This window comes from Genypterus blacodes, unplaced genomic scaffold (genome assembly GCF_046128005.1).
Source record: "Genypterus blacodes isolate CSIRO-AG114 ecotype Tasmania unplaced genomic scaffold, CSIRO-AGI_Gbla_v1 ptg000156l_1, whole genome shotgun sequence".
Taxonomy (NCBI): Eukaryota; Metazoa; Chordata; class Actinopteri; order Ophidiiformes; family Ophidiidae; genus Genypterus; species Genypterus blacodes.
This window is the reverse complement of record NW_027466957.1, coordinates 2,226,347-2,245,927: the sequence shown is the minus strand read 5'-3', so window position 1 is coordinate 2,245,927 and position 19,581 is coordinate 2,226,347. Positions and strand designations below refer to the sequence as shown.

At 43.0% G+C, this 19,581-nt stretch overlaps 1 protein-coding gene across 3 annotated transcripts; it reads left to right on the top strand.

Moving 5' to 3' along the window:
- Positions 1-211: 211 nt before the first annotated feature.
- On the top strand, positions 212-18,110 carry asxl1 (ASXL transcriptional regulator 1). 3 transcript variants are annotated; one of them, XM_076166365.1, is made up of 11 exons: positions 212-553; positions 2,428-2,511; positions 5,670-5,789; positions 6,393-6,594; positions 6,706-6,872; positions 7,508-7,592; positions 10,006-10,169; positions 12,666-12,762; positions 13,187-13,292; positions 13,599-14,553; positions 14,984-18,110. In XM_076166365.1, exons 1-11 carry the CDS (start codon positions 497-499, stop codon positions 17,588-17,590), a joined length of 4,644 nt encoding a protein of 1,547 aa, XP_076022480.1. In that variant the 5' UTR covers positions 212-496; the 3' UTR covers positions 17,591-18,110. The 3 variants fall into 3 exon arrangements, with proteins under 3 accessions (XP_076022480.1, XP_076022481.1, XP_076022482.1); XM_076166366.1 differs by lacking the exons at positions 212-553; positions 2,428-2,511 and adding an exon at positions 2,590-4,451 and having other exon boundaries at positions 5,672-5,789; XM_076166367.1 differs by lacking the exons at positions 212-553; positions 2,428-2,511; positions 5,670-5,789; ... (2 more) ...; positions 7,508-7,592; positions 10,006-10,169 and adding an exon at positions 11,183-11,290.
- Positions 18,111-19,581: the final 1,471 nt, after the last annotated feature.

Genomic DNA, 19,581 nt, shown 5'->3' with positions numbered 1-19,581 from the left:
TGAAGGTTGGAATGATAAAGATAGATTATTCACCAGCGTCATCATCCCTATATATGCTGAAAAGAAGGAAGGATACTAATATTTACGGCGATTACTTGCATGAAGATGCAATGTTTACGATGTTTCAGACATCGTAAACATTGACTTCAGACGGCTGTAGCGGGTTGTTTTGTTGCATTCTTGCGGAGGGTTTGACCTTTGACCTGGTTATTGCATTCCACTGAGGTTTGTCCTGCAGCAGTAGCAGCACAATCAGCCGTATACGCACACAGCTCTGTGCTGAGAGAACAGATATGTGCTAAGCTATTAGCAACACACTAAGCTGACTAATAAGAGAGACTAGCAGACATACACTAGCACACAGTCGTCTCCAGCTCAGCCAAGCGCTTGTTCTGGGACCAAGTAGTTAACCTAACGTATTTAGCCAGCTTGCTAACCGGATTGAGGTTGCCTTTACACACCAAGTAGGCTAGTCTCAGACATCGACGGCAAGGAAATGAAGGACAAACAAAAGAGAAAGAAGGAGCGGACCTGGGCTGAGGCGGCTCGTATGGTAAATGGCGTATTTATAGCTTACACTTGATCGCTTTTGTGGTTTATTGGGAAATAATAGATCCATATGCCTGTTTGTACTCGGGAATCTTCCTCCCAACCACCGACTGGGCTCTGCTTTGATAACAGCTAGATAGTTGTTTAGTTATGGGTTGGTTGCCATCTGTTCGATTTAGATCGGAACGAGAAGGAATGTGTCGTGTTTACACCTTGTCTTTGTTACTGCTAACGGTATGAAGAGCTCAGATACTAAACGCAGGATGCTAACGGCTAGCTGGGGGGCGGGGGCTAGCTGTTGAGGCTATCAACCACCTCTCCTGTTTTGAGCCCTTTGTTTGCTAGCTAGCCCATTCCTCATTGTCATCTTCGACAGGGACGACAGGGTGTCGCGACACAGTTATGCATTTGGTCTGAATAACAATAAAGAAGTGAGCAAACCGATCTAGCTTAATTCCTAATACATCCGACATGTAACGACATCCACCCTAAAACATTTGCAAATCCTGGCTGTAAAAGCTAATTGCTAACTCAAAGTAACAGAGCTCTGCATGGAGACTTCGGCAGCTCTGAATGAAAAGACACAAAAACCCAACACGAATACATACAACCACACCCCAGTCACGCTAAGATCATGTTAGTTAAACTTAATATCGTTGGATTGAGGCATTCATTTCCATTGCTTGATAAGATTCTTCAGAGTCAGTGCGGGGTTGAGTGGATGGTTTATTGAGATTTGGTTGACAACTTTGGCTTCACCTCTTCTGCGTTTTTATTCACAGAGCCCTTTTCAGGCTACTGTTTATATATTACTGCTCCTCTGCTTCGATGAAACCAGGCGACAATGAAGCCCAATCCTTATTTATATTGACCAATGACTCTGTACCATACATAGGATTCAGTTAACGGCCAGTCATCAATATTGATCATTGACCTAGTGCTCCAATCAATGCTTTCTACAAAAAACACCACTTTCAAAGTTCTAATTTTCACAGGACATTACAGATGCATTCCAATTCCAGTACATCAGTACATGTTTGTCTGTAATCACCCAGATTTTGTTACAAACTTATGTTTGCATGGATGGAATTGCAAGATAGCAAAGTCATCTTCCACCCTCCTGTTCTTTGCTCACACAGATGCTTGTTTAAATGGAAGGCACATTGTATTACACTGAAATCACTATACCACTTATAGTCAGTGGGCTAAGATGAACAAAAACTCCAATGTGGTGTTTTAGATATAATTTCTTTTAAATCCATAATGTCCATCATTTTAATGGTGATCTCTATGAACCTTCTGTTGGGATGGAAGGGTAAGAAGGAAATAAAGCATATATATATATATTTTAGTGGAGCATTCTTCATTGGATGGTGTTTTAAAAAATAATGGTGGAGTAGCAATGTTGGAAAATGGTCACAATAAATTGATCATTGCAACTATCTGTACCAGCTACACATTTCTGTCCGAAGGCCAATGCTATTGGGTTGGACTGTAGATGTTTGGGTTTTTTAAGGCAACTTTTTAGTGGAACAATGTTTCTCTGGTTTTGAGTAATTCAGTGGAAAGTTATTGACTGCATTTTGAAGGAAAATCAGCCCATAGTTATTATTTTTAATGTAATTCTTTTCTTTCACTGTGACCATCAGGCAAAAAACTAACAATGTGACACAGGAAAAAACATCATAATAAAGACAAGTAACGCTGGTTAATGGGGAAATAGTTAATTTTGATGTAGAGGTGAAGTTTAAGTTTAAGATCCGGGTACAGATGATGTTTAATCAAGTCTACATTCCTCAGCCAGTCAGGATCTACTGTGTTTTGTCTTGTGTCGAGGGTTTTTCTCTGAGGAGTCTTATTGTTGTGCATGTTTTACAGGTGTTGGAGAACTTCTCTGATGCTCCTATGACTCCCAAACAAATTCTTCACGTCATTCAGACCAAGGGGCTCAAGGAAATGCGGTCAGATATACACCCACACACTTTAAGGCTGTATTCAGACCTAGCTTGTTTGGAGCAAAACCTGGGGGGTTTGCCCCCCTAGCTCTTTGTGCACCTGTGAACACCAAAATTGCACTCGTGTCCGGACCAAATCAACTGTTCCGAAACCATCAATGGAGGGTGGTTTCGGCACGCTTGCAGTCACTCCATGTGAGTGGTGTGTTTGCAGTGAGAATGCAGCCAACTCAATTAACCGATGAAAAGTTTGCTGATAATGCATAGGCTTATAAATATTGTTTTAAGTGACTTGAGGCAGTGCATCTGCTGATAAGATGCATCAAGACATTGTTTTCGACACCATAGCCTTTATGCTCACTCGAATTAATGTACTTTCGATATACCTAACATTGGTGAACCAATGAGATGTTAGCGAGCAAAGCAATTATGCACATGCTACTGCACCACTTTAGATTTTGTTTGGGATTTTGTCCAGGCAAAGAACAAATCTTTTTCCTGGTAAGGGGTTAACTTCCTGGTCAATCCTTTTTTTTCTACACTGAATATTTTTATTGGAGAAAGCAACTGACATAACAATGAGCATTCAGTTATGAGACTTTTTTTTTCTAGGGAAGAAAACACAAAATATAATGAGAACACATACATGACAGACATGCGACATAGGTGAAAATGGAAATGAATGAATTGGTTAATTCTGACCAACCGCAAACCAGTTTGCAAGCGTGTGACATTTGCATACAAATTTTGGGCCACTGGTAATCATTAAGGTGTAAACACAAATACAATCAAGGATTCTTTGTAAACATCATTCCCACAAACAAATCAAACAAACCACAGGTTTGAATACAGCCTAAGTGTCATGTTCTTTTCAGTACACTTCTTTTGTTGATTAACAACTGTTATAATTGTTCTTATGATGCAGAGAATTCTCATAGACCTGACTATTGGTGTGAGGAGCTTGTGTAATTGAGCAGCCTTGAACAAATGAATGCTTTTTGGTCATCATGACTTAATCAGCCTACTGTTTTAATCATGCCTGTTTAGCCAGGATTATTGTAATTATTGCCAGATCGTAGCTCTGCCCCATTTGATTTGTGGCTTCCCTCCATCTCTGTTTACAATTATTCAGGATAAACAAAATGTGTGTCTGAATTAAATGCTTCGCATACGATTGGAATATAATAGTTGAAAACATTGATTTTCACCATGATAAATTAGCATCTCCAATGCTTTCACTTCAAAATTTAAGTAATGCAGACTTGGGACATCAACATTATGAAGAATATGGACAGGCATTGCTGGTCACAGGTAGATGTAGGCATAAGCAGGCTTGTGGGAATAGTGCTCAACGTTTATGAGTTTTGTTACAGAAGCTTTGCTCAGTAAAATGAAATTGGAATCGCATCTTACTTTGGTAGCTTTGGAGTCCTGGAGGCCAAATTATATTGTTCTTGCAATGTTTCTGGAGTTTGTGGAAGACCACTTGGTCTCCTTTGAAAGGTTAATGTTCCCTTCCTTTTCCCACTTTTCTTTCATCTACACACTTTTATCGCTTTTAGCAAGGAAGATGGAAATGTATATCCTAGAAATAAGTACGCCTGTGGGATCCTCTTTGTGTTCGTATTCCCAAATTCTTGTTGACATAGGTTAATGTAAGTTTTTTTTTGCTGATTTGACATGTTCAGGGGAAAAAGTAACGTCAGAACAATCGGCAAATAACAGCCAAAAATTTTGAATGTTAGCCGCTGTTGAATCTAAATTGTAATCCAGTTTGTTGAATCAATATGCATTATTAGTTAGATTTATTTATGCATTCACCGACAGCATTGTAGACCCATCTCAAAAATGCACATGGCTGTGATGTCGCTGGTTTTAATTGTGTTATTTTATTCCCCTTTATATCCCCACATGAACTACTGGACATGCTGATGACCTACATAGGAGGTAAGTCGTAAGATTTATTTTCCTTTAACGACCATGCCTAAACGTCATGCTCTCGTATGTACTCTTGCTTTTAGTGGTTAGGTTATGATGACTAGAGGTGATAAAGAAAGTACCAACAATAAGAACTTTCACGCTGCTGGCCTGGAGAAGGCTGTGCACTGCTGGCCGTGAAAGAACACGGGCTGAGGGAAATAGATGCCACCTCGCTCATTTTCTTGACCTTGACATTTGTTGGTGGTTACTGCGAAAGCCATCCTTACAGGGAAATGCCACCCGAAAAAGGTCAAATGGGAAGCTCATCATTTCTGTGATGGTGAGGAATCCTTGGCAGGAAGATCCTTTGACTGGAGAGTTCAAGCAGGACCTCATTCGAGCAGCATGACTGGAGCTCCTATTTTCACTTTAATTATCAGGTCAGGTATTCTAGAGGTTGTCAGTGAGTTAAGGATCATCATGATCATTAATCATCCTTGCATTGATGAACCTGGATATCTGAGTCTTGTCTTAGATGGTGACAATACTGATTTCAACTCCCTTGTGGACATACAGTATTTGTGGAGGTACTTGATGGTATGGAAGGAGCCAAGAAATTTGATGTGGCACTTGTACTTGAGAAGGAACCCAGAGTTGCAAGGCGCAGCCACCTGCTTGATTCATGATGTCATTATTTAGGTGCAAGGGTGGTCCCATTCATGTCTCCCACTACTGTAATTTGATAATGCAGTTAAAAAACAAGACAAGATAAGATTTTATGAAAATGTAAAGCATTCCAACCAAATGCTGGACCCCTGAACTAATGTTTTTGGCATGTTTGGAGGCTATTGTAGGAAAAGTAGTCCTTGCAGCTCAACACAAACCTACGAACATATTGGAAAAAAAATGATTTTATTGCAGAATAAAAATCTTGGGAACCGCATTCTGTCCTTAATTCACAAAATCGAAAAAAAACAAACAAACATAGTTTTCACTGTTTCCCCTTTTTCTCACACATTAATTGTTTAGCATAATTGCTGTTAGCGTTGAGTTATTTGATTTGTTCATGTGCCGAATTGCCAAGTTTATTTTGTTTGTCAACTTGAATTTAGCATTGAGGTTGAAACATCTTTAATCCTCAAAAGTGTGTCTTTGTTTTCAGCTGACTCATCTTTGTCCTGTTAGATGAGCACAAACTGAAAAGTGTGTTTATTTGTTTGTGTGCATACATGTGTGCATCTGTGCAGTGGTACAGCTCCTCTGGCTTGTTTGGTCACAATGCTGCACTCTCAGGTGAGGGGAGACAGAGTCAAGAACAGCATTTTCTTCAAACTGCCTGGACGCATGAGCCTCTTCACTCTCAAGGTACATAACCATTAATATATTTTTACATGCATCATCTATGACCCCATACAAACATTGTAAATATGAGTTACACACTCACGGTTGTTAATCATAGCAGTGAATAGTTTGCAGTTAACACATCCTCATGAGGTAATCAGTTCAGCCATCAGGTAATCAGTTCAGATAACATGAATACAGCAGTCATTCTTAAGATCAGCTGGTGCTGCGCACATGTGTTGAAGGCACCTTAGTGCACATACTTCTCTTCACAGGCTGTAGTAGGGGTCCTACCAGTGTATTTATATTACCACAGCAAACACTTTAAAACACAATGACACTGGGTGTCGTTTTAACTTGCATCTGGGACATTTTTTTGACAGCTCCATACATTTCTACCAAATTGAATACATGGTCTTGTCTCCCACACTTGAAATTATTTGCAGAATATATCTGGTAGTTTGTCATAATTTGTGGAAAATGCACCCTTATTAGCAAATGGTCTTGATGGTTGGTTGTGCAAATCTATTAAATGACATGTAATGTATGTTTCAAAAATTTTTTGTATGTTTTTAATAGAAAACTCATTGATTTCAAATCAACCCTAACGCTGTATTGTCATTGTAGAAGAATGCCCTGCAGTGGACAAAGACTTCGACAGAGTCAGAGATGCCTGCAGAGCTGACAGGTAATACTGCTCCCCCAGGCACCACCAGCAGTAACGCTACCACAGCCTCAGGTCTGGCCCCTGATGGCTCCAGTGAGGCTACTGGGCAGGAGAGCTGTGACTCCACAGAGACTACTGCTGCTGCCAGTGGAGACAATGATGGTAACAGTTAGTAGTTACTGACTGTGATTTCCTACACTACAGCAAATAGTCTCAACCAGTCAACATATTTGTGACAGCGTGAAAACATCACTGCTTGATCTCTTGTTTTAGCCTCAGTGGATGAGAGCTCATCTAGTGCCTCCTGCTCCACAGAGCTCCAGGCTCCCAGCAGCCAGCCTCAGACCCGCCTCAGCAGAGCAACAGGGCAGCAGGGACGCACAGAAATGCAAAGCCAACACACCCAGCATGCCCAAACCAGACTGAGTCGCTCCAGACAGGTACAGCTGACCTCACATGAAGCCATTTTGCTCATTATTTACCATGGGAACTGAGTGTTTGTCAAACAAGTACCTCCAGAAACAAAATCCAGGAACTAGCTCAGAAGCACCACAATCCTCCTATACAAATCATCTGAAGAAATGTGCAATGGAAAAGTTCGGTTCAAGTAAGACTCATAAGACAGACTGAAAACAGTCGCATGTCTTGAGATGCATGCAATGAGACACCAACACAGGCCTATGGCCCCTGTTGTATACATTCTCCATCTAAATTTTGTATTTCAGGTACCTGCAGAGGTTGGTGTAGGGGTAGAGTTGGTGGTTTGGGCTTCTTCAGTTTTTTGGGGGGGCATATGGGATCTTTTGGGACCCCATATGCGGGGGACATTAATTTCAGTCATTTTTGTTAAATAAATCTTTTGATTTAATCTTTGAAATGCTGTGTTTATCATGGCCCTAAGAGCCAGTTTGTGATAGTTTGTCTTCATGTCATTCGTTGTGGTCTACTGTATGGTGTTTGTGAAGTAACACACAATAGCAGAGGAGCTGAAACTCCACAATTTTGGGACTTTGGGGCTGTGAAACAGTGCTGCTGCCACATGCTCACTTTAATCTTATGTACTGTGTTGCTGCAGTCAGGGAGGCAGAGAAAGAAAGCTGTCATGATGCCTCGTGTTGTCCTCACGCCACTTAAAGTCAACGGAGAGCATGTTCCTTCAGGTAAGAAACATACTCTGCCATTTCCTCTGTGTCACTGGAACAGTCCTATTTTTGTTATCTTCACACTGAAGGAATTAGTTGGAGTATCACTGCATTTTCACCTACTGCGTGCAAACATTTGTAACTAAAATGTTAAGATCCTGGTCAGTGATGCATATTCACAGTATCATTGTAAAGCAGCCCTTCCAGTTTTGCTATGCTTGTTACTACTAGAGGACCAAGGAAATTGTGAGATGTTGAAGCACTGTTACAAACGTGAGAACATGAGTCGGTCTATACTCTTATCAGAATCAGGATAGCTTTATTCGCCAATTCATTTTACACTTAAAAGGAATTTGCTCTGGTCCTTGGTGCGTACATATAAAAAGACAACAAGAAACAACATTTAAAACAACATATAAAAAAAGCAGCTCGGCAAATAATTAAATTAAAAACACACTAAATGAAATAAATTAACTAAATTGAATACGGTTAAATAAAGTGAACATGCGGGGTTTATTGTGAAGTCAGTGGAAGCCCAAGCCTTGTTGATAAGGCCCACTGCAGAGGGAAAGAAGCTGGATTTGTGGCGTGAGGTTTTGGTCCTGATGGACCTCAGCCTTCTGCCAGAGGGGAGGGTTGAAAACAGCTTGTGTCCAGGGTGGGAGGGGTCGGCCAGAATCTTGCCAGCCCGCTTCAGGGTCCGAGAGGCGTACAGGTCCTGGAGGGACGGCAGGTTGCAGCCGATCACCTTCTCTGCACAGCGTATGATACGCTGCAGCCTGCCTTTGTCCTTGACAGTGGCTGCAGCGAACCAGACGGTGATGGAGGAGGTGAGGATGGACTCAATGATGGCAGAGTAGAAGTGCACCATCATTGTCTTTGGCAGGCTGAAATTCTTCAGCTGCCGCAGGAAGAACATCATCTGCATTCGATGATCTGAATATGAAGTGTCTTTCAGGGTTTTTTTCTGAAACCATTTCCACAAATGTGAATACAAACTACATACAGTGTACAATACATGAAGTATTTATTAATAACAATTTGGAAACATTATCAGCTCAGCTTCACTTCTTGCTTTCAATACACCTGTTAACAGGTTCTTGATCTGATTTTAATTTTGATGTGGCAAGACAATTGACAAATGGTGCATTGGAAATATAATTCATTCACTTGTGAATACAAACCCTTCATAAATGGCATGTCACAACATTTTTTATTTGATTATGACAGTGGTGCTATACTTTATTTTTTTAGGTAAATGATAATTTATCACATTTTGAGTCTGTCCCAATATCTAGTGAGCTGCCTACATAGTCGGCATTTTTAGTCATCGTGTGTGCGCCCCCGCCACAGAGGCTGTCCCAATTCTTAGTGAGCTTCATATAGTCGGCATTTTAAGTCATCAAATGCGCACCCCAACACGGAGGCTGTCCCAATCAGCGTCCAATTCTTAGACGCTGCCCACTAAGATGCCTTATTTTGATAGAATTCTAAGTCATCGTGCCATTGTGGCAAAAGTCACAATGGTCATAAGTTTTATATTATATTGTAACGCTCAGTGTTTTCAAAGATACCAAATCTAGGATGATGCATTCGAGGGAAAGCTGTAAAACATCTCAAATAAACTAACTCCTAGTATAGCTTAAGTAATAGTGTAGTAAACTATTAGGTCTAGGATTGATAATAGCATAGTAAATGGTATAGCTTAAAACGGTTATAGTTCTGGATTTTTGTTTTTAAAGAGAACTTACTTCAAGATTCACAATGTTTTTGTATGTATCTTAAGTCTTAGAAATGACCCTAAATGGTTTTCCTTAAAGAGTATTTACCAATGTGGGGGTTAAGATGCTAAGTAGGACATAGGTATAAATGTTAAATAAATTCTCAGCCATGAATCTCATCTTACAATTTGTGACATATCTGTTGAAACATAGGGTGTCCCAATACGCTGCCCGAGTAGACTACTTAGGTAGCTGATTACCCTGTCTACATAGGCAGCTGATTCTGTAGCCAGCTCACCAGGTATTGGGACACAACCTAAATATTCCATACTGTTTGACTATTCCGAAGGTATGAATTAATATTCACGTTCACATTTGTAACAAGGGCTATAGAGAAACTATTCATGCCAGGCTTATGCATGAATTCAGGTCACATGTCCTGTCCTGACACATCCGCTTTCTGTCAAATGTACCATGTGCAATTACTTTTGTGAGTAAGCACAAAATAATAGAAAGTAATACGTTTTTATTTTTTTTCAAAGGCATTGAGGATGGAAACAATTGTTGGTAAAAGCATAAAACATTTTTTTAAGTTTAACTGAATCCATTCGGCCACTATCTAAATGTCGGATATAAATAGAGGTAAGTAATGATATTTGTGTGATGTTAATAGATTTCAAGTTTTGGTCTCCTGGTTTTTGTTTTGGCAGGGCCTTTGAAGAGGAGTCGGGGGGTGGATGTTGACTTCGAAACGCCAGGGTCCATCCTGGTAAACACGAACATCAGGGCTCTGATCAATGTTAGGACCTTCTCCGCCTTCCCTGCACATTCCCAACAGCAGCTGCTGCAGCTGCTGCCTGAGGTGGACAGACAGGTAGGTACTGGTTTTCTCCTTAAGTAACATTGAGCACAAGCTTTTAACTTGTTAGATCTATTGTAGGTATTATTGATTTTGCTTTATTTGTTTATTTAGGAACTGCACAGCTTCTTGTGCAAGAAAAAGCTATAAGCTAACTTACATCTGTAGTCCCTGGGCAGGAGAATGGGCTCTGTGAAAATTAACACTGTAGTATAAAAACCCAAGTAACCAGTTAATACATATTTACCATTCAACAACAGCAACAGTATTTGACAACAGTGTTTGCTTTTTATGCGTGTTATGTACATGATGGGATTGATTTTAGCCATCATGTCATTTTTTTATTTAAAACCAGTAAAGCTGCTGCACCCTCTTGAAGTAGAGTTAAGGAAATGCAGGAATGATGCAATGACATGGATATGCACGGATAGAGGGGAGGAGGAGAGTGGAGCTCAGTGCATCATGAGAAGTCCCCCAGCAGGTAGGCCTATAGCAGCATAACTAGGGTCTGGTCCAAGGCAAGCCTAGCCGGCCCTAACTAATTTATAAGCTTTATCAAAGTAAAGTTTAAAGCAGGGGTACTCAACTTCAGAGGCCAAGATGGCCACATTTAAACCACAACAGGTGCAAAGGGCCACAAATACACATATTATTAACATGTATCTGTACCAGTCTGAGTCTGCATTCTTTTCACAAGTACTTTCAGATCTGGTTGTTGCTCAGTTGTAGCTGCTCTGAGATAGTCTGTCAAATGTCAGTTAGACGGGAACGCTGCTTTGATTTAATTATTCCCATGGCAGAGAAGGAGCTTTCACATACATAAGTAGATCCAAAGCAGGTCAGGATTTTCTGAGCACACAGGATTAATGCAGGGTATGTGTTCTTCAGAACACAGGATATCCAGAATGTGCCAATGCTCTCCTCCTTGTGTCTTTCTTTGAGGATGTTGTTGTGCTGCAACTCACACTGAGTTGTTCCTCAAACGCAGCCCTTTCGACTCCAAATTGCACAGATGCGACTGAGACTGAAGTAGCCTGTACGTCACAAGCAAATGGATTCTCTGTGAATGCCAGCACGGGTTCCAAGGACTTAACGTCCACTAACCGGGAGGAAAACTCCTCTTTCAATTCCGTGAGGTAGGCGCAGTAAGGGGTGGGGATAATAAGAGAATAAAATTGACTGTTCGTGTCACAGAGTCCATTGTCACTTTGAGCTCTCTATCTCTCAGCTTGCGGCGTTTCAGGATCTTTTCTGAGCAAAGCAATTAATCCTTTCTCCTTTCCTACCATGGAAGGAGCCCCATCAGTAGTCAGAGAAACCAGCTTTTTTAAGTTGATGTTTTTGCCTGGTCCGTGAAAAAAGCTCATCAACGCAGAATAAATGTCCTCTCCCCGTGTTTGCCCTGTTAGCGGTAGCAAAGCCAGCATTTCCTTGGCAAATGTGTCCCCTTTGAGAAAGTGCACCCAGACTATAAGCTGTCTGTGATGATGTCTGTGCGGTTGGTGGATTCATCCGATGCTAGACTAAAGTGCTCGGCACTTTCAATGTGATAAAAGCAACTGTGATAAAAGATTTTCTGAAATTTCTTCCACTCTCCTGGTCACGGTTGAATCAGACAACTGCAGCTGGAACTTAAATTAAAGGCGCACTGCATAATTTTCACACGATTTTGGTTGGCTAATTATAATTATTTTCCATTCATAACCAGGCATGTCGGGGGCCACAAAATAAGCATCCGGCCCACGGGCCGCCTGTTGACTAAGTCTGGTTTAAGGATGTCTGCCCCCCCGGACCGTATCTGGGACGTGGTTCCACAAGAGGGGAGCCAGATAACTGAAGGCTCTATCCCCCCGTTCGGTTTTTGGAGATACTAGGAACCACAAGTAACCCTTCTGTTGAGGGGGGGTGCGGGGAAGTGTGCGCTTCGAAATTAGTAATCTTCCGGTCTGTCTCGCGGACCAGATCGGCTCGCAGACTTACTAAGGGAAGTTGGATAATTTCCCATGGCACACCTGACGATCTCTCACGGCACACTAGTGTGAAAAACACTGTTCTACGGGGATAATATAGTACTACTATCTGGAAGCCAGTACAGGGAAGCTAAAATGGGAGAAATTGTCATCCCCTTTCCTAGTTGTGGTCAGGACACGTGCAGTTGCATTCTGGACCAATTGAAGAATGGACACGTTTTTCTGCATCATTCTGTGACAGAATGTGCTTGATTTATGTGATGTTGCATAAGTGAAAGAATGCAAGCCTTAAAATTTGTTTTATGTGGGGGTTAAACGACAAATCCTGATCAAAGATCCTCCTAGAACTCCTAGATTTCATACGGTGGCGCTGGAGGCCAAGGCCTTTAGCATTGGTTACATCTAAATTGCCCCTCTCATGTTGGCGCCTTTCATTGTGAGCCGCTGCCATCAGACCAGTACACAGTGTTGACCTGTTCATCTTGTGTCTTTATTGCATGATTTATACGTGCAGTTCTGATCTGTCTATGTTCTTTCACAGATTGGACCTGATGGCATGGCCAGACTCAGCAATTCAGCTCTCAACAATGAGTTCTTCACCCATGCCTCGCAGAGCTGGAAGGAGAGGCTGGCTGAGGGTGAGTGATGCAGCTGTCACATTACCACTGCCATTCGAGACCGCATTCTGCATTCTGGTTACGATCAAATCCGTTGGTTTGGTTTTGTAATTGTGGTATTGATCATCAACAACCAGGACTATGTGGTACTTCAGGTACAGGTATTTTTTTTATGTCAAAAATTGCCTTGGCTCAAAAAAGGTTGAAAAACACTGCAGTAAAGGGCATTCTCTTTGGACTAATGGAAAAATTGTACTTGAAAAAAATAAATGGGACACATAACTTTATTCTGACCTTAGCCCACCCTTCTACTGATCTCTAGTCTCTACTCCAAGCAAACACACTTGGTAGCATTGCTGCCACAGAACTCAACGTTTTCTATGATACCAAACCTCATTTTTAATGTATGGAGCATTTTAATCTTTGCTGTCTATTAACTTTGCAGGTGAGTTCACCCATGAGATGCAGGTGCGTTTCCGACAGGAAATGGAGAAAGAGAAGAAGGTCGAGGCCTGGAAGGAGAAGTTTTTTGAAGAGTACCATGGTCAAAAGTAAGAACGTGTATAGATTTCCTTATGTACAAAAGGGGGGCTCTGCAAAAAACGTTTGGTAACCTCTGCATTAACACTTGATCAAACAACAATAATTTTAGAAACTTTTTTACTGATATGTTACCTTGAGTTATCCATTATATTTTTTGATTGTTTACACTCTCTAAATCACAAAACCCTGAGCTGTTTGTAAGGAAAAATATGGTCATTTTAATTCTAAAAGCTTTAAAAACTGACCTTTTCAGTCAGTGTAAATAAAGTAGATTTCAGATTAACATGCATACAATTTTGACTTTTCACCTGCAGATCTGGCCTGACCCAAGAAGAGTCCCTCAAGCTAACCATGAGTGAATCCACTGATGTAGCGGCTAGTGTTATGGACAACAGTGTAGCTGTGGTGCAAACTGGTGCCCCCAAGAGAAGAAGCGTGGGTCGCCGGAGGAGAGATGGAAGAATGAGGAGACGTACCCGAGCTGACTTGCGACGCAGAGCACGCAGGACCCTCTGCAAGGCCTCTCCTCCTGCTTTGCAGTCGGCAGAAATAATGGAGGGCAGCGCTGCACTGGATACATCTGCAGTGTCTGTGGGGTCACCTATGTCTGATGACACTGTGGTTCAAGCTGAGGTAGTGCTGCAAGCTGAGTCTGGCCTGGAGCTCCCAACGGAGAGTGCGTCAGTCGAACCAAAATCCTCCTCCGCTCCAGAGCAAGTCGCATTGCAAGCCCCCACCCCTACTCCCAGCCCCAGCCCCAGCCCAGCATCGACCAGTGCCAACGAGGAGCCTGAAGTTACCCCCCACTCGCTCCCTGAGGAGGCTGCACCTGTGCTGGCTTCTCCCTCCTCCCCTTCCTCCTCCCCCTCATCATCTTCTTCAGCTTCCTCCCTTGCCTCCTCACCTTCTGATAGGCAGGGAGACTTTGCTACAGGCATGGACTCTTCTTCATCCTCCTCAGCATCCTCCACTGCTGCTGCTGCTGTTGATCCCCTGGATGACACTGCCTCCGTGGTTACTTCAATCACAGGGGGCACAGCGACTAGCAGCCGTGAGAGCAGCCCCTCTGCTAGCCCAGCCACCACCCCTGTACCAAGTGCCCAAATGAAGGAGCAGAAGAGACGACCAGATGAGACTCAGGCCTTCTCCAGCTACCCCGAAAAGAGGCCGCGAGTTGATGACCGTCAGTCCTTTCGTACCACAATTGACGGTGTCTGTTCAGAAAAGCCGCAGCCGACAGCAGAAGAGCCCAAGGTGCCGCCCATCCGGGTAATAGTTTGCCACATCATGTTTAAGCTACCCGTGTATGGTTAAAGATGGAATGAAATGCGCCACATTTTTACACATTTGGGGAAAGGAAAGGAAAGGACATGCTTCAATGTTGGACACAGATGGTCACTGAGAGAGCCAGTAACCAAACCCAGCAAACCTCAGTGGGAGCCAGTTTGAATGCCACATGTAAAAAAATATGTAAATTTATATTATTAATTATGTGTATAGAGTGTGGGGGAGGGGTGACTTGTGTGTCTAATTATTATTGTTAATTATGTTTGTAATCAAGCAAAGTAGAATCATATTCCAGAAATCTGACTGACTTACACCATATCTGTGGCACTGTGATACCATATTTGTTTAAGCTGAACTGAAATTCTGTGTTTTGGCTAAGACGTGACCTGCTGTCCCTCTGTCTCTGTTTCAGATTCAATTGTCCAGAATCAAACCGCCCTGGGTCAAAGGGCACCCCACCTACCAGATCTGCCCTAGGATTGTGCCACCCGGTGAAGGCTCCCGGCGGTCAGGCATGGGGGGGGCACGCACCCTCGCGGACATCAAAGCCCGGGCCCAGCAAGCCCGGGCCCAGCGCGAGGCCGCTGCTGCTGTTGCAGCCTCTAGCGACGGGACAGGGCAGAGTGGGGTCGGGTTGCGGCCTTCTACTGGGCTACCGGATAGCAGCAATGGACGACGATCACGAGAGCATCCAGGACCTATCGAGCCCGGAGGAGGAGGAGGAGGAGGAGGAGGAGGAGGATGTGGAAGAAAAGGAGTTGGTGAGATGGAGGAAAAGGGGTCGCCTGCAGGCACTCATTCGTCTGGAGCACAATTACAGCATCTCAATGTAGAGCACACGCCCCAACCTTCCCCTTCTCTTTCTACTACCTCAACCTCCATGTCCATGGAGCCTCCACAGACCCCAACCCCACCTCGAGAGGAAATGGGTGGGGACGCAATGCCTGGAGAAGAAGTAGTAGCAACAACAGCAATCTGTGTTGAGAGTTCCTTTAATGGGCTAGCAGACAGGTCATCTGGTTCAACATCTCCAGAACATATCACTGTACCGGCCCCTGTGACTACCCAGCAGGCAAAGGAAAGCCAGATGCCTGACTCTGCTGGTGCTCCAGGGATTATGAACCCAGGTTGTGAAAGTTCTCCTCTTGCCCCAACTTCTATCCCAGATTCACTTCCCAGGTTTGGAGCTCAAGGTGTGGATGTTATTCAGACTCTGGCTAGTTCTTTTCAGCAAAGGGGCCAGCAACAAGAGAAAGAAGATGGACAAGGCAGTGTGATCCAACATGTTTCCCAGCATGTCGACACCCAGGACGGGCTCTCTCATTCTGGTACAGAAACTAGGCAAACAAATGTTTCCTGTCCACAGAATATAGCTTCCTCAGTTGGAGAAAAAGATGATGAAGCCGGGATCCATAGCGACTCCACTGAAACAGCTTCTGACTGTGATAATGAGAGCCAAGAGGATGAACAGCAGCACTCTGACAAGGACTGGTGCAGCCGCCTTAGCACTCAGAGAAATGGCCAACTTGATATTTATAGTCCCCCTGCCCAGAACCAGCAGCCAGTCATCCAGGCCCATGTGTCCAGCCGCCATGGTCAGACTGTCATCCAGCCTTGCTTTCTCAACGGCCTGGCTCACTCTCAGCCTACCCTCCCTTACCATTGCCAGGACCCTCATTCTCTCTACTCTGCCCACATAGCAGGGCTTAGGGACAAACAGGAGCCTGGGGATGACTGTCGAGCCTTCAGACAGAGTTCTGCTGATGAAAGTCATGTGGGTTTGAAGCCCTCTGTCCATCCCACAGCTGTTGCTCCTGCCTCCAAGAGATTGGTCAGCTCAGCCAGGCCAATGTCAAGTGTGGAAGCCAACAACCCTTTGGTCACCCAGCTACTGCAGGGCAGTTTACCTCTGGAAAAGGTTTTACCCTCCCATTCTGGAAATAGGCTGGAGATTAGCCGATTACCAGGGCTCCAACTCAGACCAGCCGTTGCAAAGAACCCAGGACCTCGCAACAGGCCTGAAGTCTCAGTCCTGACCCCCAGCCCTGATGTGGCTCCAGCCTCTCAGAGCCAAAACAGGTCTCCAGTTGGTCATGGGGTCTCGTGTCTGATTGAGCCAGTATCAGTTTCACAGTATCAGTCTCAGCAGCCCCCAGGTGCTGTACCTGTCATCACTTCCCTACCACCCTTCTCATCCTCCAACTCTTCGAGATGCAAATCGGACACAAGCTCTCAGAATGCTGTGTCTGTGGAGTCAGTAGTTATCAAAGAGTCTCCTGGTACTCAGCCTGTACAAGGGACCACTCCGGACAAGCCACGGCCACCTAATCGGATCATGCCTAATAGCCCATCTCCTCCCCACGCTGACCCTTGTCCCACAGAAGTGGTACCTACTATTAAGATCAACTGGCGGCCACCACAGTCTCAACTTCCTCCTCCTCACCCACAGCTTCCAAGACAAACCATAAAGAATGAAATCAGTACCCATCCCTCTTGCCAGGCACTTACCAAACCCTCACCTACTATACACATGACTGTCACTAAAAAGGAGCCTGGAAATCCCATGGATGGCTATCTGAGTGGAGGGGCAATGGAGGGACTGCTCAATATGGAAATGACTTTAGCAAGGATGGCAAAGAAGGAAAATATCAAAGCTCCCTACTCCGGCTCTCCTTCCTCTTCCCCCTTGCCCACCTCTGCCTCCTCCCTCCCCTTCAAACTGTATGGGAAGATACCCAAGCAGAGTGGGGTTAGCTACACAGCCAATTTGTCTATGATGGATAACAGTGGTTTCTCTCGAAGTATGGCAGAAAGTGTGCTCCAGCTTCGCCCTCGCTTAGCCTCTGGTCAGACAACCCTCAGCATCCAGGCTTTTGCTGACAGTACAGCTGAGGAGGTGGCTCTCAAGTGCTCATGCCGCCTCAAAGCGATGATCATGTGCCAAGGCTGCGGTGCCTTCTGCCATGACGACTGTATTGGGCCCTCCAAACTCTGTGTTTCCTGTCTTGTGGTTAGATAGTCTGTTGAAGTCATTCTGCGCTATGGAACAACAACCTGTACAGTGCTAGGCAGCAGGATGGTGGGGCCTTGACATGTAGAGGCACTTGATCAGGCTGGAGCACACAGAAGGTGCCTAATGGCACAATTTGCCATGTATATTATAATTGGTCTGTATTTTTTGTTTTTGCAGATTTCTGATTTTTTTAAAGGCTGTACTGATATATTGGTATTATTAATGTTGTGAATTTAGGGCATGATTGATTGTAAATTGTGCCTTTTGTTTTTTGTTTTCCTCAAAAACATTTACCTCATCTTATCTCAATCTACCTGTCATCATTTGGTGGTCATTATTGTTTTTGCCCCTCTTTTCCTCAGCAAGTAGGGACTATTGTTGTTTTTTTTGTTCAAAGAAATATTTTTTTAACCATTAAAATGATTAAATTTCACTGACTCACTGATTTGTACAGTATATTGGCTCATTTATTGGCAAGTCTGTACTTGAACAATAGTATGAACAAATAAAGTCAAACTGGGGAAGATATTTTTGTAATAGGAGTTTTCTTCAGTATGGATTGGCTTGTAGCATGTCAACATGCAAATGAGGTATTTTCGGCAAATCATGAAACTTTATTCCCATGTTTTATTTTGCTTCTCTCATATTTAGTTGTTCTAACAGACATTGTATGTAATGCAATACTGTTTTTCCCATTGCAGAACAATAGGAAGGGTTTCAAAAAGTTCATACTTTAATTGCAAAATAGCAGGGTTTCCATCAAATTAGGTTATGAAAGTATGGTTTGCTTTGCTCTATTTCCCCGACGTGGGGTGAATAAAGGATTATCTTATCTTCCCGTGAGATTGACAACCATTTCTGAAGCATTCACTGAATTCACAGTAAAATTGCTGTTAAGACCAACCATTTTTATTAATATAAGGCAACTGATTTAAGGATGGTATTGGAAGAATGTTGAGGTTTCTCCTTTTTGGAATGAAAACATGGCACGTGTTGGGCCAGACTTGGACAAGAGGTTACAGGGTGAGGTACATACCAAAACTTCAATTCAATTCAAGCTCTTCCATAGACAACTGCAGACTGCTTGTCTTGTATTGACACTGGGTGGAAGCAGAGACCCACTACTGTTGTACTACTTGAATTTCCAGTTATTTCTTCACTGCTTTTTGAAGAGTATATGGTTTCTACATACAGGGTTTGCCAAAAAAGGTTTTCAGAACTTGAATAGCAACCTTGACATCTACTCTGACATTGTAAACTGAACATTTTAGTAGGCCTTAGATCAAATCTCAAGTTTTGATTTCTACATAACATTTTTATATATTTTTTATATTTAGTTGATAACTAGGTGTTATTAATTAATTACCCTTCCGCTGCAACAGGTGAACTTCCCTGCTGCGGGACAGACAAAGGATCATCTTATCTGATCTGTGAATTTGATTGGATAGAAATTTAAACACATTTACCAAGTGACGTGTTATCAAATGTATGGATTCTTTGAACCTTTAGTGAGCCACTCAGAAACGGGTGCCGAGCTACTGGTAGCTCGCGAGCGACCTGTTGGAGACCCCTGGTCTACATGGGAGTAGAGCTCCTAGGAGAAAACAACTGCGGAAAATGTGAAAACAGAGGTGGCTTCACATTACCTTTCACCTTGTTGTTTTGTTGCTAAAACATGAGAGTTTAAGCCAGTGCTAAAAAAAAAAACTGCTACTCCAGTAGTGTACAAGTTCACTGTTGATTCTTTTTTATTTCAAGAGCAACTTAAAGACAAATCCACTCACAGCCATCATTACACAGACAATACAAAATAAATATACACCATCACTTTGTTCTTTGTCACCAAATAAATACCAAATATGTGCATCTTATTATTCCCAGTGTGTTACAGTGTACTCAAAATATTTTGTCCAAATAAAAAGGAAAATCATATAAACAGAAGCACACAAAACAATTTCTCTAGAAAATTATTTAAAAACTTTCAGTTACAAAATATC